This window comes from Peromyscus eremicus, chromosome 11 (assembly GCF_949786415.1).
Source record: "Peromyscus eremicus chromosome 11, PerEre_H2_v1, whole genome shotgun sequence".
Lineage (NCBI taxonomy): Eukaryota > Metazoa > Chordata > Mammalia > Rodentia > Cricetidae > Peromyscus > Peromyscus eremicus.
The window spans coordinates 60,020,866-60,048,179 of NC_081427.1; the positions used below are offsets into that span (position 1 = coordinate 60,020,866).

At 43.0% G+C, this 27,314-nt stretch overlaps 1 protein-coding gene across 1 annotated transcript in view; it reads left to right on the forward strand.

Annotated features, from left to right (window-relative positions):
* Positions 1 to 27,314, forward strand: part of Msh3 (mutS homolog 3) — a 126,584-nt gene that overhangs the window by 602 nt on the left and 98,668 nt on the right. Inside the window, exons 2-8 of the mRNA XM_059276401.1 lie at positions 1,215 to 1,332; positions 5,020 to 5,240; positions 7,571 to 7,759; positions 10,063 to 10,179; positions 10,893 to 11,010; positions 13,679 to 13,824; positions 17,365 to 17,531. Coding sequence (XP_059132384.1) covers positions 1,215 to 1,332; positions 5,020 to 5,240; positions 7,571 to 7,759; positions 10,063 to 10,179; positions 10,893 to 11,010; positions 13,679 to 13,824; positions 17,365 to 17,531 — 1,076 coding nt within the window. The remainder of the gene's footprint in view (positions 1 to 1,214; positions 1,333 to 5,019; positions 5,241 to 7,570; positions 7,760 to 10,062; positions 10,180 to 10,892; positions 11,011 to 13,678; positions 13,825 to 17,364; positions 17,532 to 27,314) is intronic.

The window sequence follows — 27,314 nt, forward strand, 5'->3', positions numbered from 1 at the left end:
TTTTCCCTATTAGATTGATGGTTGAAGAGGAACTTTACTTACGTATGTTTGCTTGGCTGACTAGAACGAAGCTGTCTTTGAGGCTAGTTTTTTCAGAATTCAAAATCATCGCTCTGTATTTCAGATCACTGTGCCGGAACACTCTTCAACTGTGCAGCTTCCCAGTGTAAAGTGTGATATAAGCATTTGGGTGGAAGAAGTTCCCATAGATGGCTTATCGTTGGCTACTTCCTGTTGCTTGCAGCCCTTCAAATAGTTCAAAGCAAAGCAAAACAAAACCAAAAACCCATAGTGATGTTGCCACAAGTGCACAAGTTCAGGGGAGGTGGCACACTTGCCCAAGGGCGAGCGGTCCCTGAGGTTCCTTGTTTTTTTTGGTTTTTCGAGACAGGGTTTCTCTGTGTAGCCTTTTTCCTGGAACTCACTCTGTAGAACAGGCTGGCCTCAAACTCAGAGAGATCCGACTGCCTCTGCCTCCCGAGTGTTGGGATTAAAGGTGTGCGCCACCACCGCCCGGCCCAGAGGTTCCTTGTTATATTTCCCACACAGACTGGGGATGTGGCACACTTGCCCAGGGTGCCTTAGGCCCTGGACTGGGTCATTTCCCAGACTGAGGATATAGAAGATGATTGTAGATTGGCTTTTAGCTATCCACCCCATTTTAATGCAGATGCAAAGCGATTTAAGAATCTTAACCCCTTTCATTTATTTTTCTTCCTTACACTGATTGGTTCCCCCCACCCCTACCTCTCTTGAGGATGATCTGCATTTCATTAATTCACCAAGATTTTATTTTGCACCCACCATTGACAGAATATGGTGGAAAAGTTTTAAGTTTTTCTTAGATTACCTGCCAACAAATAGTCCTAGGACATCTTTTAATAGTGGATGTAAGCTTTGGAACAGAAAATACATCGTTTGTTTATTATCTCACCTTCCCCCATAATTTGGCATTTTGAAAATATATTTTTTGTTGATCTTGTAGAGGTATTTTATTTAACATACGTAAGTAGGAGAGGTGGAGAATACCACTTAATTTTAGCAGGATGGCGGTGAGGAGAGGCTACACCTGCCAGTTTCTATCTCTGATGCAAAAACAGTAGATCACTGTGAAGAGTGGAAGGCAGGGGACTTCCTGTCATTCTGAAGCAGGGTTTAATGATATCAAACCTTAGAATGGCATTAACACACCATTTCCAACCTTCCTGATACAGGTTACAAAAGGTGACAGCAGGAAGAGGTCATCAGGGAATGATGGGCCCATTAAGAAGAGAGCAAAGAAAGTTCCAGAGAAGGAAGAAGAAAATACCCCAGTAACATCTGGAAACCCTGGTGAGTGTTAGGGAATGAGTCTTCTCAGTTGCTGGGGTTCCCCAGAAGGCAGAGGAAGCCGCTGGAGTGTTGAGTGTAGATGTAACCAACCGTCTTATAAAATAAGAAACACAGAGCCGATTCAGAGAAGAAAGCCAAGAGGTCAGAACTAAGAGCCTTACCCTTCCTGCTTCAGCTATCCTGCTTCAGCCAAGAGAGCTCTCCGAAAAAGGGGCCTACTTCCTGTGTGTATGCCTTTTTATAGTCTAGCTGTTCTGCCTTCTCATTGGTTGTAAACCTAAACACGTGACTGCCTTGTCATTGCCTGTATGTACCGCCCTCCAGGTCCTTAAAGGCGTACACCACCACCGCTACGCACTTGCTATGGCTCTAAAACTCTGACCCCCAGGCAACTTTATTTATTAACATACAATTAAAATCACATTTCAGTACAAGTAAAATACCACCACAGTTGAGCCTTGTTTTTCTCTATGGAGAAGGATCTTTGTTGTGCCTGAGCTGGGATTTGGGGGGCTAGGGCCACAGTGGAAGTCAGTTCTCTAATTTGGCTACAGTTCTTCCAAGTTTCTCTTTTGTTCACTTTTGTTGTATATTTTAAAAGTGGTGTGTGTATGTGTGTGTGTGTGAGTGTGTAAGTGTAGATGCCTGCAGAGGCATGAGATGTGGAATCCTCCTGGAGGACCTGATATGGTTGCTGGGAATTGAACTCAGGTTCTCTGATGAAAGAGCCGTATGTGTGCTTAACCACTGAACCATCTCTCCAGCCCCTTTAGCTGTCTTTTAAATCTTGGTTATAAAGATGAAACATTTGTTAATGATTTATTTATTATTTGTGTGTGTGCCTGTGTACATGGGTAGACGAGGTCAGAGGACAATTTCCAGGAGTCATTTCTCTCCTTCCATTGTATAAATTCTGACATTGAACTCAGGTTGTATAGCAAGCACCCTTACCCAGGGAGCCGCCTTACAGTCACCAAATGAAATCTTCTTGTTATCCATCTCCAGAAGACTTTCATATTTCACCTTCTGAAACTCTGCACTGGTCGACAGAATGTCTCTATTTCCCATACCTCCAACCCTTGGCCATGACCATCTTGTCTTCTGTGTCTATAATTTGACTACTCCATATTCCTTTTATTATATCCTGGCAGTATTCCTCTGCATAGATCTACCTCATTTCTAGACTTCCATTTATAAGTTCCTTTTTTTATACCTGGGCTACAAACCAGCAGGAAAGTCTTAACACTCACAGGAAACCTTTATGTATATTTGAGAAAAATGAGGTAAAATGTATACTGCAGAAGATATCCCAAAGTACATTTTTAGAATAACAGGAACCTCACTAAATCCAGTCAATTATATTTGGAAAAATCAGAAATTTAGAAGAAAGAGTGAGTTTGTCTTCCAAATTTCTTAGTCGTGGAGGGGCTATAGCTGTGTTGGTAGAGTTTGTCTAGCATCCCTGGAGACCTGGGTTTGCATAAACTGTACGTGATGGCTCATACCTGTAATTCCAGCACTGAGGAGGTAGACGTAGGAGGATCAGGAGTTCAGGGTCATCCTCAGCAACACGGTGAGTTCAGACGCAGCCTGGGCTACTTGAGGCCTTTCCTTGTTTCAAAACCACCAAACAGTTCAACGACAGCTATCTTAGTCATTGTTGGTATATTCAAATCAAGTATTTGTTGTTGGAGGTGGTTGGTTTAATTATAGACTGCTTTTTTTTTTTTTGCATAACCTTCCCTCTCACCCCCCCCCCCCCCCCAGTTTTAGGATTTTTCTCTTTCTTACTCATTTTCTCATACTTTTAGAACTTTAGCCTAGTTATTAAGTCAGCAAATTGATTTTTGTCCTGGTTAGAACTCATTCAAAACTTCTTGGATTGGTGAGTTTTTTGTTCTCATATATTTAGAAAACGTCATTTCTCAAATACTTCCGGTGTGCTCCTCCTCCTTCTTAGAGTCTGGGAGAGACTTGCTGTTGACACTGAAACTTTTGTTTGGTTTCAGGCTGTCTTGCTTTTGTGCTTTATTTTGGATAGGTTCTGTGGCCTTATTTTCTACTAAAACGATCTTTTTTCCATAGTGTCTACATTGCTGTAAGTCTCAGGGAAATGTTCAACTTCAGGTTTTATGCAGGCCCTTTCTAGAAGTTCCATTTTGTTGTTGTTATTTTCAAACCTCACATATACCTACGTGAATTCTATCTTAACTAAAACTGCTAATGGAAAAACTATTTAGCCTTTGCTCAGATACTTAAAAGAGTCAAACACACAATTTCCCAGCTGTGAGATTCATGTAAGACATGATAACCTGTACACCCCCAAAATTTTTATGTAAGTCTGAAAGTTTTAAACTTTTACAGATGTGCAACACCCACCTGTTGTCCTCTGCATTTCTGTCTTAACAAGGAAGGTAAAGAGAGAGATGACAAGGGGCGCAAACCCCACTTCCCTTGCACTTAGCAGGAGCTGCCTAATAGTATTGCTCTCAGGGGTGAAATAATGTGTCCCAGCATATTGCGGAGTCCCAGTGGATGGCAGACCCCTTCTCACACCAATTGCTTGCTTATAAATAACAGATAACGAGTAACTGCTTACAGCCATTGCTTATAATGGTGGTAGGTGCTGGGGAGAGTCACGGTCTTGCTGCAGGAACACAGAGGAAGAAAGGAGACTCTCAGGCTGGAGGATAAACACAAGGTTTCATGGAAGAGGTAGCTTTGGGACGGGGCTTGATGAATGAATGTATTTTTGATATGGTATGTGAACGCTGGGGAGGCAAGAGAGCAAGTGTGTCTGCGCTGGGTGATTGCCTTGAGCTGGGCAGATTGCCACGCCTCCTGGCTTAGGTCTGGAGAGGAAGGCTCTGGGTTCGTGGGTCTTGGTGAGGCCAAGGTCTCAGCATGCAGCCAGCTTTGGCTCCTGCCATTTTCCTGGGATAGTTGATAATCAGCAACACAGTCTGTGCTGAGTGGGAGAGGCCCTCAGAATCTAGGAGGAATCTGTATCAGTTCACTTTGAGTCAGGCTTTTCATTCCAGAACTTTCTGTTTCCAGACTCCATGGTCTCCCAGTTCCTGAGTCTCGAGCATTCTGTGTTGCAAATAGAGTTGGTTCTTACTTTTCTAAGGACTGGGCAGGAATCTTGTGTGCTGAATTAGTGACTGCACATCAATTCCCTGTCTGGCTTCAGATATTTAAGTTGCAGCTGTCACCACCCCTGTCCTGTCATTATATCCCAAAGAAGTAGGAGGAAAGCTCGACTATAGTCCTGTTTTTTTACAATTAAACTTGTGTCATTTATTTACTTTTTAAAAAAATTTATTGTGTGTGTGTCTGTGCATGGGGTGCAAATGTTTGTGGAGGTCAGAGGACATCTTGAAGGAGCTGGTCCTCTCCTACCTTCTTGTTCCTGGGGATTGAACTTCGGTCCTCAGGCAAGCCCCATTCCTGCTGAGCGGTCTTGCCAGCCTCCCTTACTGTAGTTCTCAATGGATTTCATCAGGGAATGAAATTACAGGTGTGTTTCAATGTGTCATCTTTACCTTGAACAGCCTTCTTTATCATGTTATAGTTAGGTTCATTGCTCCAATGGGAATATCTTTCTGAAAAATTCCATGCACATTATGAATTGATGTAATGAAGTCAAAATACTATTAGTATGTTTTCTTCTTATTATTTCCCAAGAGCCAAAGAAGTGTCTGAGGCCCAGGATTGTTTTAAAGTCTCTGGAAAAGCTGAAAGAATTCTGCTGTGATTCTGCTCCCCCTCAAAACAGAGTCCAGACAGAACCTCTTCGGGAGAGATTTGCAGTTCTGCCAAAATGTACTGATTTTGAAGACATCACTCTGCAACGTGCGAAGAATGCAGTTTCTTCTGAGGAGTCCAAATCTCAGGCTAATCAGAAAGTATGTATCTTTTGTGTAAATGGACAACCACCCACAACCGTTCCAAAGTACTTTGAGGTTCTTTGGGGTTGTCAGGGAAATAAATGGTTTGTGCAGGTGGCCAATCATCTGCATCAGCTGAGGGAGCACTTGTTTTTTAGTTGTTTTTCTTGTCAGTAGAGTTTTACTATTTATTTTGGAGAGATTAAAATGAGACAACATCTGCAGGCAGTCCTGCTGTACGTGTTTGCTAGGGGTATTGCCTAGGAGTGTTTTCATTGATAGTTTCCATAATTTGCATGGAAAATCCTGGTGGGCAGCATATAGGTGCTTTTTTTTCAGTTGAAAACTTTGCAGGTACAGACTCAATTTAAAGATAAAATAAATGAGTACTGGTTTTTCTGGAAGTCTATCTTATTTCATAAATGAATAAGGGAATAATTTTTTCTAGAAAATGTATTTTTGTGAATGGGAATTAACTTTTATATTATATAGCATTCTTGGATTTTTATAAAACCATAGAAACAAAAGGGAAAATCTCATAAAAATTTAAAATAATTGCATTCTCCGACCTGATATAGTAAGCTACATTTCTCTTGCCATGAGTCTCCACCCCTTCTCTTTGGAGGCATTTGTAGACTAATGGCTTTCTTGGTCATGAGATAGGTCTGACAAAAGCAGCTTAAGGAAAGAAGATTTATGTCAGGGTTGGAGGGTCTGATCCATCATCAGGGATGGTATGTGGTAGGGCCTGCTGCATTGCATCTATAGTCATCTGCAGTCATCTACAGTCATCTGGAGCTATCTGCAGTCATCTGGAGTCATCTACAGTCAACTTCAGTCATCTTCAGTCATCTGCAGTCAACTGCAGTCATCTGGAGTCATCTGGAGTCAACTGCAGTCATCTGGAGTCATCTGGAGTAAACTGCAGTCATCTGCAGTCATCTGGAGTTATCTGCAGTCAACTGCAGTCATCTGGAGTCATCTGGAGTCATCTGCAGTCAACTGCAGTCATCTGGAGTCATCTGGAGTCATCTGCAGTCAACTGCAGTCATCCGGAGTCATCTACAGTCATCTGGAATCATCTGGAGTCATCTGCAGTGGTCTGCAGTGGTCTGCAGTCATCTGGAGTCATCTGGAGTTATCTGGAGTCATTTGGAGTCATCTGCAGTCATCTGGAGTCAACTGCAGTCATCTGGAGTCATCTGCAGTCATCTGGAGTCATCTGCAGTCAACTGCACTCATCTGGAGTCAACTGTAGTCAACTGCACTCATCTGGAGTCAACTGCAATCATCTGCAGTCATCTGGAGTCATCTGCAGTCATCTGGAGTCATCTGGAGTCAACTGCAGTCATCTCCAGTTATCTCCAGTCATCTGGAGTCATCTGCAGTCATCTGGAGTCAGGGTGCAGAGTGCACACCAGTGCTCAGCTCACTTTCCTCTCTTATTTAGCACATAAGATGGTGCTGCCCACATTCAAGGCTGGCTTTCCCCAGTTAAAGGGTGAGGAGAACATCCTCATAGGCACACTCAGAGGTGTGTTATCTAGGGGATTCTAAACTCTGACTGGTTGCCAAGGTCATAGCCATGATAGCTTTACTACTGAGATGAAGTGAGTCTCCTTGGAAAGTTACCTTCTATACCTGGTGTAGATGTTAGCATGTTTTCAGAAAGTGCCCTAGATACATGCCCTCTACTCTTTGCTGCCCAGCACTCTCAGGAATAAATAATAAGATATTAATAGGCTTATGAAATAAAAAATTTGAAAAATATATAAAACATTAAACTATTTAAACCTTCAAATATACTTATTTATATAGTTTACTTTGGCTTTTTACCTTTTTATTTATTTAATTTTTAAAGTTAGCATATAGAGTAATTGTTGTCTTTTTCTTTTTCTTTTTCTTTTTTTTTTTTTTTTCGGTTTTTTGAGACAGGGTTTCTCTGTGTAGCGTTGCGCCTTTCCTGGATCTCGCTCTGTAGACCAGGCTGGCCTTGAACTCACAAAGATCCGCCTGCCTCTGCCTCCCGAGTGCTGGGATTATAGGCGTGCGCTACCACCGCCCGGCTAGTTGTCTTTTTCATCATGATATCACATGACATTATATGTCATTCTCATTTGTACCCGCTCCCCCACTGCTCTCTCCTGTGTTTTAAACTTTTATTTTGAAAAGATTTCCAACCTTTAAGATAACTTGGCCTCAGTCTGGCTTTAGAATAGGCAACATGTCCTTAGAAACCTTCCATGTGGAGCCACCAACTGTTAGCTTCTTGTCAAACTTGCCAGTCCTCTGAGAACTCAGCGATTCAGTTGGTGCTTTCTAAACCGTATAAATCTTTTGGTTTCCAGGACAGTCAATTTGGACCATGCCCTGAAAATTTCCGGAAGCCTTCTGACTGTAACTCTTTGAACAAGCGATCCAAAAGCGTCTATACGCCATTAGAATTGCAGTACATGGATGTGAAGCAGCAGTATAAGGATGCAGTTTTGTGTGTGGAATGTGGGTACAAGTACAGATTCTTTGGGGAGGATGCAGAGGTAAGTTCTGTCTGCCCTCTTCTGGTCTCTGTGGGCACTGTATTCAGGTGGTGCATAAACATGCATGCAGCAAAACACCCATACACATAACAGGAATAGATAAGATATGTTACTTATAGTAAGAATAAAACGAAGGATAGCCAAGCTTGGTGGGGGTAGACTTGTGGGTGAAAGTGAAGATTCTCTTCTGTCTTCTCTTTACCTTTAACTTAGGAATTTTTATAGGAAGAAGGTTCCATCTCATGGACAAGCAAATTAACAGCCAGCTATGAACAGGTGTTTGAAATGATCTTTATGTGTGTTAGGCACCTTGTCAGTTTTTTAATTTAGAGGCACTTGATGTAGGATTCAGTGAAGAAGGTTAAAGACGAATATGCATATTTAATGGGTGTCGTAAGTTATTTTTCTTTTTTCTTTTTTTTTTTTTTTTTGGTTTTTTGAGACAGGGTTTCTCTGTGTAGCTTTGCGCCTCTCCTGGAACTCACTTGGTAGCCCAGGCTGGCCTCGAACTCACAGAGATTCGCCTGCCCCCCCCCCCCCCCCAGGGCTGGGATTAAAGGCGTGCGTCACCACCGCCCGGCGTAAGTTACTTTTCTATTGCTGTGACAAAACATCGTGACCAAGATATCTTAGTCAGGGTTCTCTTGCTGTGAAGAGAACTACGGCATGACTATGGCAACTCTTATAAAGGAAAACATTTTGGGACAGGCTTATAGTTCAGAGGTTTAGTCCATCATCATCATGGCAGAAAGCATGGCAGCATGCAGGCAGACATGGTGCTGGAGAGTGGTTCAGAGTTCTAAATTCAGATCCACAGGCAGCAGGAAGAGAGAGTGACACAGGGCCCGGCTTGAGCATTTGAAACCTCAAAGCCCACCCCTACTGACACACTTCCTCCAACAAGGCCACACCTCCTAATAGTGCCACTTCCTATGAGCCTTTGGGGGCCATTTTCATTCAAACCATCACACAAGGCAACTTATAAAAGAAAGTATTTAATTGAGGGATCACAGTTACAGAGGCTTAGTATCAATGACTGTCGTGGTGGGGAGCATGGAAGTAGGCAGGCAGGCAGGCATGGCACTGGAGCAGTAGCTGAGTGCTTACATATTGAGACACAAGCACAGGCATAAGGCAGAGAAAGAGAAACTGAGAACGGTGTGGCCTTTTGAAACCTCAGAACCTACCCCCAGTGACACAACACACCTCCTTCCTAAATAGTTTGTCAACTAGGGACCAAGCATTCAAACAAATGAATTTCTGTGTGCCTTTCTTGTTCACACCACTGCAGTGGCCAACCTGAGGAAAAGTATTGCTGGTGTTGCCATTGTTGGGACTCATGGATGATGCTTACGTTTTAGGCTTGCTTGGGTCATAGGACATCACAGAGAGATAAGTTTGTACATACAATGTTGCCTGAGGCATGGAAAACAAAATCTTTACTAACCCTTTTCATTTCAATTTTCAAAACCTGTTTTTGCAGGAAAGTGATATTCTCACAGTAACATTATACTGTATTTTGTGGTATGAAATTACACTTGACATAACACTAGCATGTTTTCTGAGAGCAGGAACAGGTAAAAAGTTGCATCCTATAGGAGAAGGAGAACCAGGCTGCCTAGGTTAAAGGGTAAATTCAGATCTGACCCTAGTAAAGACTGCTCTTCCCTTGACAGTAATGATGGAGCAATGCAGTTCCGAGATGGTGAGATTGGGTAGTGAGAATGTTGGAATGAGGTTGTGTGGCTCTGGTGGACACTGTTTAGCTAATGGTAGTTTCTAGAAGAAAGCGAGGAATTATCTATTGCTTTCTGCTTTCACATTTCTTTCAGTCACATTCTCTTAGCTAACAAGGTCAGGGTCTCTTGTCAGGAAGGTGTATTTCCTCTGTGTAAATGTAGTGTCTCTACCTGTCAGTCATTCGTGTGTGCCCTTTGTATAACCATATCTTCTTCCATTACACTCTCGGCTCTTAAGGTAGGGAAGACTGACATTTTTAAGCTTTGGTAGCATTTGTGTATTTCTAAGGACACTGAAGAAAAGATGTTGTGTTTTTGTGATTTAGAGTACAGATGTTGGCTCTGAACTGATCCTGTTGGAGGTGTCCAAAGTAGATGAAACCATGTTATTTTTTGTACAGAGAACATCCTTTAAACATTTTATTGATGATGTATGTATTTAGAGGAATATCAGATCCTAAGTACACGTATGCAGCTTGATGAACTTTTAACAAAGTGAACAAACCTTAGACAGGGAATCGTGAATAGACTTTTATTAACATTCTCTCTGTCTACACCTTTTAGATTGCTGCCCGGGAACTCAATATTTATTGCCACTTGGACCACAACTTCATGACGGCAAGCATACCCACTCACAGACTGTTCGTGCATGTCCGTCGACTCGTGGCCAAAGGATACAAGGTGAGCTTTAGCTTTGATTTGTGGAAAAGGAATTGCAACTCTCTTCTGGAGAGCAAAAGCATTATCTATAGGTGGTAGAAAGGCTCCCACTGACTTGAGAATTGGGGACTCTGAGGAAGTAAAATGCGTTGTAGTTATTAGCATTGTATCTTTTTTTTTTGTTTTTTTAAGATTTTATTTATTTATTATGTATACAATGTTCTGCCTGCATGTATGTCTGCAGGCCAGAAGAGGGCACCAGATCCCATTACAGATGGTTGTGAGCCACCATGTGGTTGCTGGGAATTGAACTCAGGACCTCTGGAAGAGCAGCCAGTGCTCCTAACCTCTGAGCCATCTCTCCAGCCCTAGCATTGTATCTTACTTTTCATTCTGTGTTGGTTTCCTGAGCCAGGATCTGGGCTGTAAATCCCAGGATGGACTTCACATAAACTCACAGTCCTCCAGCCTCAGCCTCAGTGCTGGACTTGCAAGGAATGCACTGCCGTGGGAGCTCTAGAGTGCCCTCTGCTGCACAGCAGAGCGTTTCTTTGCCCTGTATCCACTTGCCAGTTGCTTGGGGTTCTCTCTGCTCTGTATCTGCACATCAAGGGTTGAGCTGCTTTTTTCCAGTGCTTCTGAATTGACTTTTTGACATTTTGAAATCGTTATTATTAGTTTTTTAAACAATGATTCCCTGGATTTGACAATAAGCGTGTCTTTTTTTGTTGAAGGTTGGAGTTGTGAAACAAACAGAAACCGCCGCCTTAAAGGCCATCGGAGACAACAAGAGTTCTGTCTTCTCCCGGAAGTTAACTGCTCTTTATACGAAGTCCACACTCATTGGAGAAGATATCCTTTGAGGACAGGAAGTTTCCTCTTGTTGTGGGGGCTTTGTTTCAAAATGACAAATTGAACTAAACATTTTTTTTTCCCCTGAGTGAGAATGCATTTGATGAGGTGTCCAGCCACTATCCATCCTGACACTTCAGCCATGGTGGGTGTGTCCTAGACTGGGTGGGGTGGGTAGTGGCTGGATACAGTATGTGTCCATTGTCAGAGTGAGAGCAGAATTCATCGTACTTTAATAGCAAGAATAAAACGAGCCTAATAAAACATGCCAGGTTAACAGCTCTTTGAAAAGAGATTTTCTCCTCAGATCATTTCTGGGACAGTGTTAGCTATCTGAGCCTTGCCAGCTCCTCAGAGTCTTGCTAAAGTGAGACTTGAAAATAGCTTACTAACTTCACCTGGAAAGAACTTCAAAGACAAAATTAATACACAGTTAAATGTGAGGCAATCTTCATTAATTGTTAATCTCATAAAAAATTATTGAAAATGGGTAGTTGGTTGAAATTTTCTCATGTAGGTTTCAGTGTGCACAATGATCATCCAAAGGTTTATCATCACTCAAATTCTTTATGTTACTTGAAGCAAAATAGTTTCAAAAGCATAGTAATCAAATTCCTAGCTTTTTGTTTTGAGATGGAGTCTCGCTGTGTAGCACAGGCTGGCCTTGAATTTCTTCTTCAGCCTTTCTGATACCTGGGATTGTTCTTACCTGGCCACTGTCCCTGACATGTCATTGTAAAAAATGAAATAGTTATTCATAAGATAGGAGCAGGTGCAAATGGGAATATTTAGATAGTGGGTCAAGTTTCTCTTCAATTTTTTTTTTATTGAAAATAGATTTTTTTCATACAATATGTTCTGATTACAGTTTCCCCTCCCCCACTCCTCTCAGTTCCTCCTTTCTTCCCCTCCAATTGGAATCCACACCTTTCTGTCTTCGTTAGAAAGCAGGCATCTAAGGAATAATAATAATAATAATAATAATAATAATAATAATAATAATAAAATAAAATACAAATGACCAAAAAAAAAAAAAAACACCCAAAATTGGAATAGGACAAAAACCAAACAAGAAAAACAGCCAAAGAAAAAGCATACGAAACGCATATAGATACAGAGATGCACACCATTCGCACACATAGGAATCCTGTAAAAACCCCAAACCAGAAGCAGTAATATGTACTCAAAGTATTTGTAAGATTAAAAAAAAAAAGGCCCTGACTTGATGTGAGACAAAGAACTTGCAAAGATACGGTTGAGTTCACTTTGTGTTGGCCGTGGACAGCTGGGTGTGCAGCCTGCCCTTAGGAGTGGTTGTTTCCCGAGACTGCCTTGGAGAAAAGTTTTCATCTTCATTCTGTCATTTGGAGACAGCTTCCAGGTTAGGGTGGAGGAGTGCCTCCACGGCTCCTTTCAGCTCTAAGAAAATATATTTTATCTCACGTGTATGGGTGCTTGGTCTGCATGTAGATCTATGCACCATATTCAGGCCTGGTGCCCAAGGAAGCCATTAGATGGCATTAGATCCCCGGGACTGAAGTCACTGGGCGTTGTGAACCACCTGTGGGTGGTGGAACTGAGCATGGGTCCTCAGGAAGAGCATCCACAGTGCTTTTTCCACTGAGCCGGCTCTCCAGGCCTAGGTTAGGTCTCTCAATACTGTAAGAAAATTTGAATGATGCCATGTGAAAGTAGTATTTCAGTTGTAGTTTTTTGTTTAAAGATTTATTGATTTTTTATGTGTATGGGTGTTTACCTTCTGTGTGCCTGGTGCCAGGATAAGCCAGAAGAGGGCAGAGCTGGAGTTATAGATGGTTGTGAGCCACCTTGTAGGTGTTTGGAATTGATCCTGGATCCTCTGGAAGTTCTTAACCACTGAATCATCTTTCCAGCACCTCTACTATAGTTTCTTAGAAGTTATTTCAACCTGCTTAGCTTCTACACAAACGCTGATATGCATTTGTTCAAGTAAGACCATCAGTAGTGAATGGTCACCATTGGCATGGACTGCACACCATCGGGAGCCCTGTTGTTCTAAGCTGATCAAGCTGGAAGAACCTGGTATTTTGATTTTTTTCCTTGAGTCTCTTATTTGAAGCCTTTCCCCCAAACAGTCCCCTTACCTGCTTTGCCTCAGTTGCCACTAAGGCTCTTACCTCCTGATAACCAAGTTGGATGTTGCCAGGATGACTTTGTTCAGAGTCAGCTTTTATCCTTGAGAATTTTGGTTAATGGGACTCATTTTATACATGTGTGTGCATATATATGCCTACATGTTAAGATATGTTTTGTTTAATTAAAATGTCTTAAAGGTCTTTAGAAGTAAAATACTTGTAGAGTTTTGGGCACTTTGGAGATGGGAATTCATTTATGATATTTTAGTGTGTTTTCTCTGCTTTGTAGAATTCATGATACGATTGCTGAGGAGTCAAGTCTCAGCAATAGCTCAGCAAAGTAGGTTCCTGTTTGGACTTCCCCAGGGTTGGAGCTGCTCTGCTAGGCCCTTTGGAAGTGAGAAGATAATAGTTGTTTGTCTTTGTGCCTCTCGTAGTTCAGGGAAGAGACGACATTCAACTGTGATCATAATTGGAAGAACGCTGCATGAGAAAAATAAACCTTTATCAGTTAATAGGAATTAGGCATGTGATTTTTCTTTAACCATTATTACATGTGAATCCTCTAATCAGGCTGGATGATTCTATAAATATCGATGAGGTAACGACAGATACTTCTACCAACTATCTTCTATGTATCTACGAAGAGAAGGAAAATACTAAGGACAAAAAGAAGGGCAATGTTTCCATTGGTCTCGTGGTAAGTCCTTTGGAGGTGAGGAAGGATGGGTGTTTGTGGTACCTCATGTGAGTTGTAGCTAGAGTTTTCCTGCCTGGCCCACAGTCAGGACAAATCTCTCACCCGCCAGTCCCGCAGCCGCTCAGACCAAGTAAACACAGAGACTTATATTGGTTACAAACTGTATGGCCGTGGCAGGCTTCTTGCTAACTGTTCTTACAGCTTAAATTAATCCATTTCTATAAATCTATACCTTGCCATGTGGCTCGTGGCTTACCGGCATCTTCACATGCTGTTTGTCATCGTGGCAGCTGGCAGTGTCTCTCTGACTCAGCCTTCCACTTCCCAGCTTTATTCTTCTCCTTGTCCCGCCTATACTTCCTGCCTGGCCACTGGCCAATCAGTGGTTTATTTATTGACCAATCAGCAACACACTTGACATACAGACCATCCCACAGCAGTGAGTAGTCGTGAGTGGTGCATGATGAGGATTCTGATGAAGTGTACTTTCCTCACAATATTGCCTGTCTAGTCACTAGTTACGATTTTCTTTTCTGGTTACTTGGCACTCTGTGCTGGAAAGATCCAGAAAGTTTCGGACTGTATGCTGTTGTCAAGAGTTGACAGTGGTGGCAGTGACAGGCACGCATGTGGACAGGGAGCTGATAGCACAATAAAATACTACGCCAAGCAGGTGCATGGCTAGCAGAGTTTCCTCTTTGCTGTGTAATCTGACAGGAGTGATTATGGAACTCCCCTAATTAGATTTGGAGGAAGGAAGAGTTAAAGGGAAATGGTAAGTGGCCAATGCAAGATAGTCTACTTTATATATAGTAAAGGATAAATGAATACCAGAAATAGCTCCACTCTGTCTTCCAGGTAAATGTGATTCAGGAGTAATAGTTTCACTGATTTTGCCTTTTGTCAACTTATGGGCAAATTTACTCACTTACAGATCTCTTTTGACTGTTAGACTCCCTTATAAGCACTCCTTCTGCTTTTTCTAATGTCTACAGTCTAACGTGACCAGCATTAGCAGAAAGTCCTAAAGCTTGAATGTCTTCAGTGTACCTTTTAATGCATTATTCATACCGCATAACTTTGCTAACTTGACATTTGCTTAGCCAGTAAGCCCCTCTCTCAGGGAGTTAGCAGTACTGTGGGTGTTGGGGAGGCTCAAATGGGTTTTTATCCCCTGAGAAGCACTTTTTATCTAGTCATGGACAGTGGTCCCATCTACAAATAGTAAGGCTGTTTGCTTTTCAGCTGTAGCATACGTAGTGTGCTGCTGTGTATTTACCTGGCGCTCAGGCGAAAGAACAGAGCTGAGGCACAGGAGCACACAGGTCCTACTTGGGGATTTAGAGTAGCATCCTGCCACTGCCAGGTCTACTGTCGCAGGTGAGCAGGGACAGGAAAAGATGAACAGTGGTCCTTGACTCTAAGTGGTTTTCGGCTCCTGTCCTTGACCTCAGTGGTCCCTTTTCTGGCTGATGGCATCCTGAGCTCCAGCTGAGGCTGCACATTTCACTTGGGCTCCGGAAGCCTCTAGTTTGCACAAGGCCACCTGGAATGTGCTCCAGTTCCTCAGATTCAGTGTGGCCGAATGGAGTTCATTTCCCTCAGCACTGTTCTCCCTGGGTATTTCTCCCACTGTGATGAGCATCTTACACATTCCAGTCACCATCTGAGAGTCTCCTTTGGGTGCTGGTACCTAGTCTGAAATTGAAAGCCTCGCTGTTGAGAACAGTTTTCTTTGGATTGTGGGTTTCTTAATGCCACACATCTCTTAGAGTAATACACAGTGCAGGTATTGCCAGTAGATGAGTTCTTGGATTAAAGCAACAGAGAATTTGACTGGCTGGTAACTCTGTCATCTGTTTATGTCAATACTTGGTTTGTAGATTGGGATTGAACCTAGGTAGGTAACCCTACTGTAATGGTGCCACAGCTGTGGGCACTAGAGGATACCTCTAGGCAGGACTTGAGGGCATTCCCTGGCTATTAGATGAAGGATTTAAGGAAATTATGAAATATTCAAAAGGAAAAGATGAATAGAAATTTAACAGGGTAGTATGAGACAATCACCCAGGTCAGTAACTCTAACACTACCCAGAATCCTCAAGTTCCCCAAGTGCCTTTCCTTCTACAGTAACTGTAGTGACTTAAAGTAAATGATTGACGTGATGTAAAGATTTTGGGGCAATAGTATTATTTTCTTTTAGTTCTGCTTTTACCACCTTGACCTTTATATGTAGAGTAAGCCTACTATAATACTGCTTTGAATATTTTGTTTCCCACTTTGCATGCAAAATAAAAACATTGTTTTTCTGTTTATGTATTTGCTGTGGGGCTCACACATGTACCATGCTTGCAGACATGAGAGGATACTTCGTGAGAGTCAGTTCTTTCTACCATGTGAGGACCAAATAGAGGTCACCAGACTTGGGAGCAAGCACTTCTATCTGCTGGGCCAGCTTGCTGGCCTGAGTGTGACATTTACTGACATGCAGGCATTTTCTCCTTTCTTAGATAGGGCCTGGATCTTGTTGCAAGTGACTGTCACTTAGCTGACCGCAGGACAGTATAAGGATTTGCCGCATTTGGCTCTTCATTAGGTGCAAGCTGTCCCTACCTGTTCGTCTCTAAGCACCAGTAGTAGAGAGTGCAGACTGGAAGTCAGACTGCTCAGTTTGAATCCGCCTCCATCATTTTGTATCTCTGAGACCTTGGTTGAGTGACCTCACTACCTCTGCACCTCTTCCAAACCTTGGCTCTTTCAGATTTTCTTCCTGTTATTACACTGGGTGACTGACAGGTGATGGTTTTAAGTTGTCTTGGCTTTTTTACTGAGTACTGGGTGAGTTTCACTCATCTTTCGTTACGTCTGTTTTTTGTTGTGCAAGAATGTTAACTTCTCTGCCATCAGGTGCGTTCACTGGCACTCTGTCGTGGTACCTTGCTCTCTGTACTGGGCGAAGGTGTCAGAGCTTTCACACACTAATTGTCTGGTTTGATCCTTGTAACAACCTGCTGAGGGAAGTTGATAATGCATTTCCACATGTAGAAGAGGAAGCTGACGCCCAGCAGGGCTGGTGACTTGTCATAGCACTCTGTCAGGAACATCAGGTCCCAACCTGCACTCAGAGTGCCTCCTGAAACTCCCGCTGAAGCCTCTTGCATTATATTATTTATTTATTTATTCACTTATTTATTTATCTTGAGTGTGCACATGTGCGTATGTGCACATGGCAAATATGTGGAGGGGAGGGGACAACTCCGGGAGCACGTGCTCTCCTTCCACCATGTGAACCCTGTGGAGATCAAACTCATCCTCAGGCTCGGCGGCAGAACCCGGTATCTGTTGAGCCCTCTCCTCAGCCTGTTTTAGACGCCTGCGAAGCTAACTTAGGTAAGAGTCTTAACAGGCAGACAGATTTTCACTTTAGAAACAGCACATGTTGGCAAGAGTGCATCACTAGAACCATGCTGTGGTGTGCCCGCGCGGCTGGGAGAGTGTCTGTGCCCTGTGCTATCTATCCTGTTTACCTCCGCTTCCAGGGAGTGCAGCCGGCCACGGGCGAGGTCCTGTTTGACTGCTTCCAGGACTCAGCCTCCAGACTGGAGCTGGAGACTCGCTTGTCAAGCCTGCAGCCCGTGGAACTGCTGCTCCCTTCCCAGCTGTCGGAGCAGACGGAGATGCTCATCCACAGGGCCGCTGCTGTCAGGTGAGTCCGACCGCCCCCCAACTAGAGTGATTCCCAAGCCAATACTTGTTCTCATGGAAATTACGTATCGTAATTATATCCCAGTAATAGAGTTTCTAAAAGGAAAAACAATTGTGTAGGACTATAGATGACAGTCATTTTAAAAGGATTTAATTATATTATTTGATGATTTATGTAAACATTCTAGAGGTAGTTTAGAACTTATTTCTTTAAATGCGTGTTTCTCTTCAGGGTGGTGCCCGGTAGTTTTATTTACTAGGACTCCTATCACAGCACTCGTTATGAAGCAGGGTATATACCACAGCAGGTAGAGGGGAACACGCATGTGCGAGGCTGTAGCGTGCCTACTGGATTCTAACGGCATGCAGTGTTACGTATTTCCCAGGAGGTGCCTCCGTGGAAGAGCTGGAAAGGGCAGCAAGGCGTGGGCTGCTCAGGAGTGAAGAGGGCTGTCTGCATGAAGGGATGACTGTCGGGTTTACAGCTAGCAGGCTGACAAGTCACTGGCAAATCTAGCTGAGTTACAGTGAGCACGTGTTTGTCTTTGGAGTTCAAAGTTTATTTCCATTTACGTTTTTTTCTTTTTGTCGAAGTGGCTTTCACAGTTTGTCTTTCTGGTGAAATCGCTAATATACATTCACTGAGAAGAATTAAGAGTTACAAAAAGAAAGATAAAGTAAACCCAGTTCCATAAATACAGAAATAACTGCACTTTGGTGCTTTATTTCTTTATATGTATTAAGTTTTTTATTTATAAACTCGTGTTCATGTAGCAGATATAGTTTTGTACCAGTTTTTTAACTTAAAAATTCCCTATCCATTTTCTTATGGGAAATTGCGTACACATGAACTTACTCAGAACAGTGCAGTGAGGTGCTGGGAGTCCATCAGCCAGGGTCAGCGTGCCCTGGCTCAGAGCCTGTGTCATGCATCCTCACCCTCTCAGGCAGAGCTCAGTGAACATCATCGGTCTGCTAATATTTCTGTAAGCACCTCACAACAAGATGCCTTATGGCATCCGTTGTACAAGTGGGTGAGATTTGTCCGTCGTTTTTTGTTGTATTTCCTGTTTCAGCTCTGCAGATGTTGCTGTAGCATCTGTGGAAACTTGTGCATGCATTTTCAATTCTTTCCTGAAGGTAGAACTTCTAAGTCAGAATTACAAACACTTATAAAGATTTTGGATGCTGGCCCAAGCACGCTGGGAACTCTGTCAAACATTTACAGTCATCGTTTAAATAATCTTTATTACATTATGGGTAGAGACTTCTGGATCAGATCCCTTTATTTGGCTCTTAGTTTTCCTCTGTGTTTAAACCTGGCCAGTGGAAAGCCACACAGACTGTTTATGAGGGGTGCTGACCCTGGAGAGGTAAAACAGGAATACCTTCTCAATCCCTTTGAAGAGACGCTTCTAGATGGAAGCATATTTACAGTGTTCCGTGTTTTGATTTTGCTCATTTTCTTTATAAATAAGTGTATATTTGATTAATTTAGATTAACCTGGAACTTGGTCATTTAGTCACCATGTTTTCTATTTTCCACTTATTTTTATAAAAATAAAGGCAAAAGTCAATAAAATGCCAAAACCTGCGGTAGCAGACAGTGCCAAGATGGAGTTTATTTGGCAAGGAGCTTTACCTGATGGTGTTCCTCAGTGTCCCTTGTCCGATGAGGTTCTGGAGCCTGAATTTTGGCATGCCAGAGACATCCTGGGTGGCTGACGGGCTCTTAGGAATCTAACGACTTCCGGCCATTTTCCTGTGTTTCTCTAGCTAGCATTCTAGGTTTGTAATTCTGTCTACACTTACTGACCACATAAGTCTCCACTCTTGGTACATTTTCTTTTTGTACCTTTTGTTCATGAAGAGTCGAGAGTGAAGCATCCATTTCTATGAGTATCTGTAGCTGATTTATATGTCTATAGAGAGGGATCTGGTAGATTTCCAGATGTCAGAGTCAAATAGCAGGTTGAAATGGAAATCTGTCTCTTCGCTTTAGTAACTTTGAGTAGATCACTCAAGTGTCTCGTCTGACTCTGCTCTAGTCTATAAGATAGGGGTAATAAGAAGCTCGCCGCAGAGGTCCGTTGGGAAGATAATATGGGTAAAGGGCCTGGAGAAGGGCCTGGCTAAGAAAACTCATTGTAGTGGAACATAACTGTCTTAGTTGCTTTTCTGTTGCTATGATAAAACACCATGTGCTAGGAACTTTAGAGAAGGAAGGGTTTGTTTGAGTGTATTGGTTCCAAGGGTTGGAGTCCTTGATGGTAGAGTGAAGGCAGCCGAAGACAGGAAGCTAAGGGCTCACAACTTGGACCACAAAGTGCAAAACAGAGTGAGCTAGAGCCAAAGCTTTTAACCGTCTGTGCCTGACCCAGTGACACCGTGTCCAGAAGGCCCCACCTCCTGAGCCCCCCAACAGCACCACCGACTGGGGACCCAGTATTTAGATGCTGGAGGCCATTTTCTCTTCTAACGTTGTCTCTCCCTACTTATTTTTGGTTTGTTCTTTTGGTGGGGGGGTGCTGCAGGATACATGTCCATACTATTTTCTTTTTTCAGTCATGGTCTCATGTGGCCAGCCTGGCCCCTGTCCCTGTGTATCTGAGGATTTTCTTGGACTCCGACCCTCCTGCCTCCTCTACTGGATGCTGGGGTTACAGCTGCACACACCCCACTCCTTCAGTCTTCTGAAATGTCTATTAGAGTTCATTGTGCCTTCTTATTCTTTTCTTTGTGCATGTCTTTAGGATATAATTTCCCTGCTACTGTAATGTTTCTTTTGTTGGTGTTGACCCTTGTTTTTTTTCAAAATAAAAACAATCTTATGACTCTTTTAAAACATTTAGAACTTATATTTCAGTTCAGGACTGAGGAGAAGGCGCCGTGGATAAAATGATTGCTGTTTGCACATGCTTGTGCATGAGGATCTTAGTTCAGCTCTTCAGCACCCATGTGGGAAGCTGTGTGTGGTGACGGATTCTGTAATCCTTGTGCTGGGACAGGAGATGGGATGATCCATAGCTCTGATAGAGGACTCTTCTTGTTGCTGTTGACCTCTGGCTTGTGTGTGCACACATGGGAGAGACGGAGGTAGAGCGGGTGGGACTTGCCAAGCACCTTGCAGGAAAGTAAACTCATTTTAAAAAACATTTTAATTTACTATTTCTACTTGTTTTTAATAGTCTGTTTGGACCAATTAAATCTCCTTGCTTCTGGTAACATTGTATTACTTTTATCTTCAAAACATCTTTTCTCATTTTGAAAGCACTTTGCCTTTATTTTCATCTATATTTTATTTCCACCAAATTATTTTTTCTTTCTTAATTTTATTTGCAGTGTTCAATTTTAAATTTGCGTTTTTCTTCATTTCACTGCATGAGGTGAGTTCCTACCTTACTTTTTAAATTAGAGCTAGTGGCTTCACTTTAATGTCTACAGAGCTCATGGGCCTTTACTGACTGGACAGCAGCACCTATGGTGGGCTCTTTGTGTTCTACTCAGCCATCCAAGCCCCGCAGACAAATGTAAAAGAAAGTACTGAAGCAGGGAGCATGGTTAGGTTTGAAGAACAGTTGGCCAGACTTCTGGTCCTGGTCGGCTCCCAGGCAAGAGTGTAGCACTGAGTTTTCAGGCACAAAGTTTGTGTCTGGTGTTGTCTGTTGTCAGTGCTGATGTGCAGTTTCTTAGCTCTCAGACCGACAGTCTCTCTATACCCCCATCTTCCCCTGCACAGTCGGAAGGTCAAAGCCCTAGTTCTTGTCAGGTGCTGGTGGGTATTTTATTAATACTGAAGTCAGTCTCTATTAATGCTATGTGAGAAAATGCAAAAACTGCTTAGAATTATAGAAGATTCTAATGTAGCAGTTTTCAAAACATTTTTTAAAAAATTTAACTTTTTATTCTTAACTTTAACCACAAGAGGTCTCCAAAGGATTTTATATTTTATGAGTTAAGATTTTTTTTAAGATTATGAAGTCCTTCCCATTTATTTTTCCAGCTAGTTGTATTTATTTTGTATCATGTTTATATTCAGGACAAGTATTAGGCAAAGATGGTTGTCAGCCAAGTCAGCCACTCCTGAGTAGTGACAGTAGTGACAAACAGCTTTCCTCCAGTTGTTTGTCTTTGTATAGACTGCGTTTGTCAGATAGGCTCAGTCCTAGGATCCTGTTATCTTCTGTTTGTTGTCAAAATGTATAGAGAGAACCAAGAACAGTGGCTTTGAGGTTGCTTTAATTTAGAGATTTTCATGTTTATAGAACACAGTTTATAGTCGGAAGGCAGGCTGTGGAAAGCATTACATTATGTTATTAATAATTGTTACTAATATTACTAGTTTTCACATTGAATTTTGAGGCAAGCATGATGACCGTAGCAGGTGGTGCTCACTTCTGAGTTCATGGATATAGGAACATCCTGTGCACATAGCCAAGGAAGGCTTTGTAGAGGAGGTGGGCATGCATGGGACATTTGCAGCCAAGGAAGGCGTTGTGGAGGAGGTGGGCATGCATGGGACATTTGCAGTCAAGGAAGGCTCTGTGGAGGAGGTGGGCGTGCATGGGACATTTGCAGTCAAGGAAGGCTCTGTGGAGGAGGTGGGCATGCATGGGACATTTGCAGTCAAGGAAGGCTCTGTAGAGGAGGTGGGCATGCATGGGACATTTGCAGTCAAGGAAGGCTCTGTGGAAGAGGTGAGCATGCATGGGACATTTGCAGTCAAGGAAGGCTCTGTGGAAGAGGTGAGCATGCATGGGACATTTGCAGTCAAGGAAGGCTCTGTGGAGGAGGTGAGCATGCATGGGACATTTGCAGGACAGAAGACTGACTTGGTGGAAGAGAAGAGGGAAGTGCCCAGTGTGTGAAAAGAAATGATTCAATCTTGGGCACACAGCTGGAAAGATTAGAGAAGTATAAGAACAAGGGAGAGACGCTCCTGACCAGGGGAAACGTTCATCCTGAGAGTGAGGAAAAATTACAGGGTGTTAACCCAGAAATCCAGGGAAGAGGCATAGATTCTTAGTGAGAATCAGTGAGGTTTCTGGCAATTGTAGAGAAGAAGAGATGAGTTTACTGTCAGGTGAGACACTTGAATTAAGTGAAAAAGAATAATTCCTTAAGTGGGGGAAAACACGTAGTAGAAAGTAAGATGAAGGAGTTTGGAGGTGTCAGTAGTTGAAGTAGCAGGAAGAAAAGCATAAGGGAGAGTTTACTGTCACCAGAGCCAGGTCAAGGAGGTAGTGGAGCTGTGGCTGTCTGCTGCATGTGACACACTGACTCGCATGGGTTCGGTTGTTACAGGGTTGACTGAGATTATGTGACATTCGGGAAGAAGCCTGGACTAAGAAGTAGCCCTCAGTAGTTGAGATGACTTACTGAGGATCTGTGGAAGAATGCTTTTCAGTGTCCAGTGCCTTTAGCAGTCTGACTTTGAAATAAATGCTTGAATATTTCATTCATGTTTTTTATGCTGCAAATTTAAAGAGCATGTTGAAGTCTACTGGTATGTTTATTATTATTTTGACTGCAGAAGACCGAACATCATCTGTACTTCTTTAAACAAACTATTTTCGGAGGTGATTATTGTATCCTGAAGACATATCCCTCAAATGCCATTTACAGTGACAGAAGTTTGAAATAACCATCACAGCATTTCAACTTAGTCTTCTGTTAGTTTATGTGTTAGAGGCTGTTCAACACTTTGAGTTGTTGTACTTTGATTTTCAAGATTGTGATGGAAAATGTTTAATAGTGTTAGTGTCAAAATGAAGTTAGTTTTGAGTCTGTATAAAGTAGGTTTCAATTATGGTTAGTCCATGTTCTCCCTAATGTCATTATTCCCATATGACACTAATTAAAAAAACACCAAGCCAAGCTGGATGTGGTGATGCATGCCATTAATTCTAGCACTCAGGAGGGGAGACAGAGGAAGATGGATCCCTTACTACAGAACAAGTTCTGGGACAGCCAGGACTATACAGAGAAACTGTGTGTGTGTGTGTGTGTGTGGGTGGAGGGGGCCTTTTTGAAGGATAAGAGGGAAAAAGGGAACTTTTTTTCTCATTAAGCTGTTTAGTAATATGAAGTTATTACATATTTGAGGGTTCCAGGTTACTGATTGCATTGTTTTATCTAAGATTAATAAATCAGTCCCTTGGACTTAAATGATGCTATTTCAACATAATTTTTAGGTTTTAGGAGCCAATTAAAGGAGGGATGCCATATCAAGTGAGGGGTGCCACACAAGCACTGAGTGGATTATGGGAATGAATAGTAAACACTTAAGTGTGAGACGGGGCGGTGGTGGCGCACGCCTTTAATCCCAGCACTCGGGAGGCAGAGGCAGGCGGATCTCTGTGAGTTCGAGGCTAGCCTGGTCTACAGGGCGAGTTCCAGGAAAGGCCCAAAGCTACACAGAGAAACTCCGTCTCAAAAAACAAACAAACAAACAAACAAACAAACAAACAAACAAACCACTTAAGTGTGATGGAGGTGAGGCTGGGTGAGGTGAAGACAGGATGGAGGAAGGGAATGTCAGGCCCAGGCCAGCTGAGAAGTCAGCTGTGGGTGAAGAATGACCTGGCATAACCCTCCTGTTGGAGATGCTCAGTGCCAGGGAAGGAGGCTGGAGTGCCCTATCCAGGAGGGTGGGACTTTATTTTGATGTTTCTCAAGTTGGGCCTGCTGATTCCTGTCATGGCTGTTTGATTTTGTGTCAGAATTTGTTCTTCTACATTTTAAATAGCAATTAAAAATTAGAGAGGCAATACATTTGTTTTTCAATTGAAAAGAATGTCCCTTTAAAAAGGAAAATGCGGCCGGGCGGTGGTGGTGCATGCCTTTAATCTCAGCACTCGGGAGGCAGAGGCAGGTGGATCTCTATGAGTTCGAGGCCAGCCTGATGTACAGAGTGAGTTCCAGGAAAGGCGCAAAGCTACACAGAGAAACCCTGTCTCGGAAAGAAAAAAAAAAAAAAAAGAATGAAAAAAAGGAAAATGCAGCACTTGGGAGGTAGAGTCAGAGGCAGGTGGATCTCTGACTTCAGTGCCAGCCTGGTCTACAGAGTGAGTTTCAGGACAGTCAGGACTACATAGAGAAACCCTGTCTTGAAAAATCAAAAACCAAAAAAGGAAAATGATTTTGTTTACCTTCTCAATGTTATAGATCTTACCATTATAATATATGGCTTAAATATCTAACCCTAAAGTCTAGTGCTTTATGCCATTTCTCTAACAATAAGTCAAGAGTTGAGGATACAGAGAGGCACATGTATGAAACTAATGGCGTGTGAACAGTCATTTGTGGGAAGGAAGACGCTCTGCTTACGATGAACTTTCCCGTTCAAGTGGGGAGGTCTGGGTATTACTTTTTCCTTAAAAACCTCCCCCATTTCTGTAAATACCAGTTTCCGATTCACAGCAAGATCAAGAGGGAGTAATTTTCCACAAGCCTCTCCCTCGTTAGCCACATTCTCCAGAGCAAGACTAGGTTCTTCTCAGTTCAACGTTGTGTACTTTAGTGTAAAGACTCAATTCTTTTCAACCTTTTTTGTTTTTAAATATTTATTTTATTTTATTTTGCGAATGAGTGTTTTGCCTGTGTGTATGTATGCCCACCATCTGCATGTCTGGTGCCCAGGGTGCTCAGAAGAGGGTGTAGGATCCTCTGGAACTGGAGTTACGTATTTTGTGGGATATTTTGATCACACTCTGACACTCTGAGACTGACAATAAAGTTGACCTTTAATCGGGGGATGTAGTTACCAATTGGCCACTATGGTTAACTCTATTAACCATAGAGTTTTGGGCCCACCCAGATTAGGATAGAGAGACACAGAAGAAAATGGAGAGGGGCTTAGAAAGATTCATGAGCCTTTTCGATCTGGGAAGCGTAGAGAGGCAGGGTCAGCTGATCATTTCTCTGTTGCTCTGTGGATCTCTTAGGTTTCTAACCCTAATATCTGACTCCTGAGTTTTATTTAATAATAAAACAATAAAAATAATGTCTTCCAGGTGTGGTCATGAACCATCATGTGAGTGCTGGGAACTGAGCCCATGTTTTTTCAAGAGCAACAAGTGCTCTGAACCACTGAGCATCTCTCCAGCCCCTCATAGAATCTTTGGAGAATTTCATACATGAGTACTGTAATTACGTCAATTTCACTGCTGCGTTTCCCCCTCCATCTCCTCTTTCCTTCCAAATTTGTGTTCTCTTCACTCATTGCCTTTCCCAGCGGTCTTCCTTCTGTCCTTGCAGACTCTGATAGCAGCAGTGTCCAGCTCACGATTTTGTCCGTCTGTATTCCATGTTGTTCAGATTGGTTCCTCTCTGTTGTTCCCGCTTCACTGATGGCTTCCTGTCTTCTTCAGGCAGCTGAGCATTGAGTATTCTAGTTTGATTATTGTATTTCTCACTCTGAATTTTCTGTTTGGTTTCCTGTTATGTCTTTAATTTCTGTGCAGAAATTTTCTTACTTTGACCTTTTATCTTTTTCTTTGTTTCAGGCCTGTGTATAATTACTGGTAAAAACATTAATAATAGCAATAACTACTGTACTCTAGCCAAGGGCTACAGAAAAACCCGTGTTCTAACCTCCACCCACCCTAGGGCGGACTTAAGAGGAGGCTACAGTCTCATAGGCTGGAGAAGCTCCAAACCCCTTGCTGGGGTGGTGGGAGGAGGGTAAGAACCCGAGATGTGTGTGAGTGTGTCTGTGTGTGGACACACACGTGCCGTAGTGCACCTGTCAAGGTCGGAAGGTAACTACCGTGTGCATTCTGGGGATCGAACTCAGGTCACCAGGCTTGGCAGCAGGTGCCTTTGCCTGTTGAACCGTCTTGCCGTTTAAAAAAGCAGATTTCTCTGTTTTTGTCCATTTCAGACATATGTATAATGCGTTGTTTCCATAGTCATTCCTATCTCTCCCTCTCATCCCTCTCAACCTCCTCTGCTGCTGACCTTCCTTCCTCCCAACCAGGCCCTCTCCTACTTCAAAATGTCTGTTTTATGCAAGTCCTGTGTCCATAGCCACTTCTGCTGTGAGTTCATGATACGGCCTGGACAGCCACCAGTGATTCCGACATTGCTGCTGTCCTGCGTTTTTTGTTTAAATCTGGTTAGCGATCTTCCTGTTTCTTGGTGTGATGAGTGAGATTGGTAACTTGTGCTTTTCCTGATTGTGATGTGAGGATCCAGATCCTATTTAGACTGTCTGTCTTAGGACCTTTCAGATTCAGCCAGGTGGAGATCCACATGAATGTTCCCTCGAAGCCTCTGGGTGGGTATGAGTTCCAGTTCCTCATTCAGTCTCTGTGTCTTACAGGACGAGGGGCCTCGTCCCCAGTGAGAGGGATGTACAGGCTGCCAGTGTGTTCTCCGTTGCACCGTGGGGACTGAGGACTTGCTAGGGACGAACGTCTTACCCTCCTCTGAGCACCCCAAGCCTGTGAGACTGAAGCCTCTTCTTAAGTCCGCCCTGGGGTGGGTGGAGGTTGGAACATAGGTTTTCCTGTAGCCCTTGGCCAGAGTGCAGTAGTTACTGTCTGGAAGTGTTCTGTCTTCTCAAGCTGTCTTCCCCGGGTCCTCCTCTAGGGAGAGGAGTCAGCGTCTTTGCTTGTTCGTTTGGTTTGTGTTTGCTGGACCTTCTGCAGTGTGGGCTTCTCCAGCTCTGGTTGCGTGTTGTGAAGAGTAAAACGAGGGAGCTGACCATTGTGTCTCTGTTCAGCCTGAGTGTCCCAGGCGGCCTGTTTTCTGCCTGCCTTTGTCCTGGCTGTAACGTGCA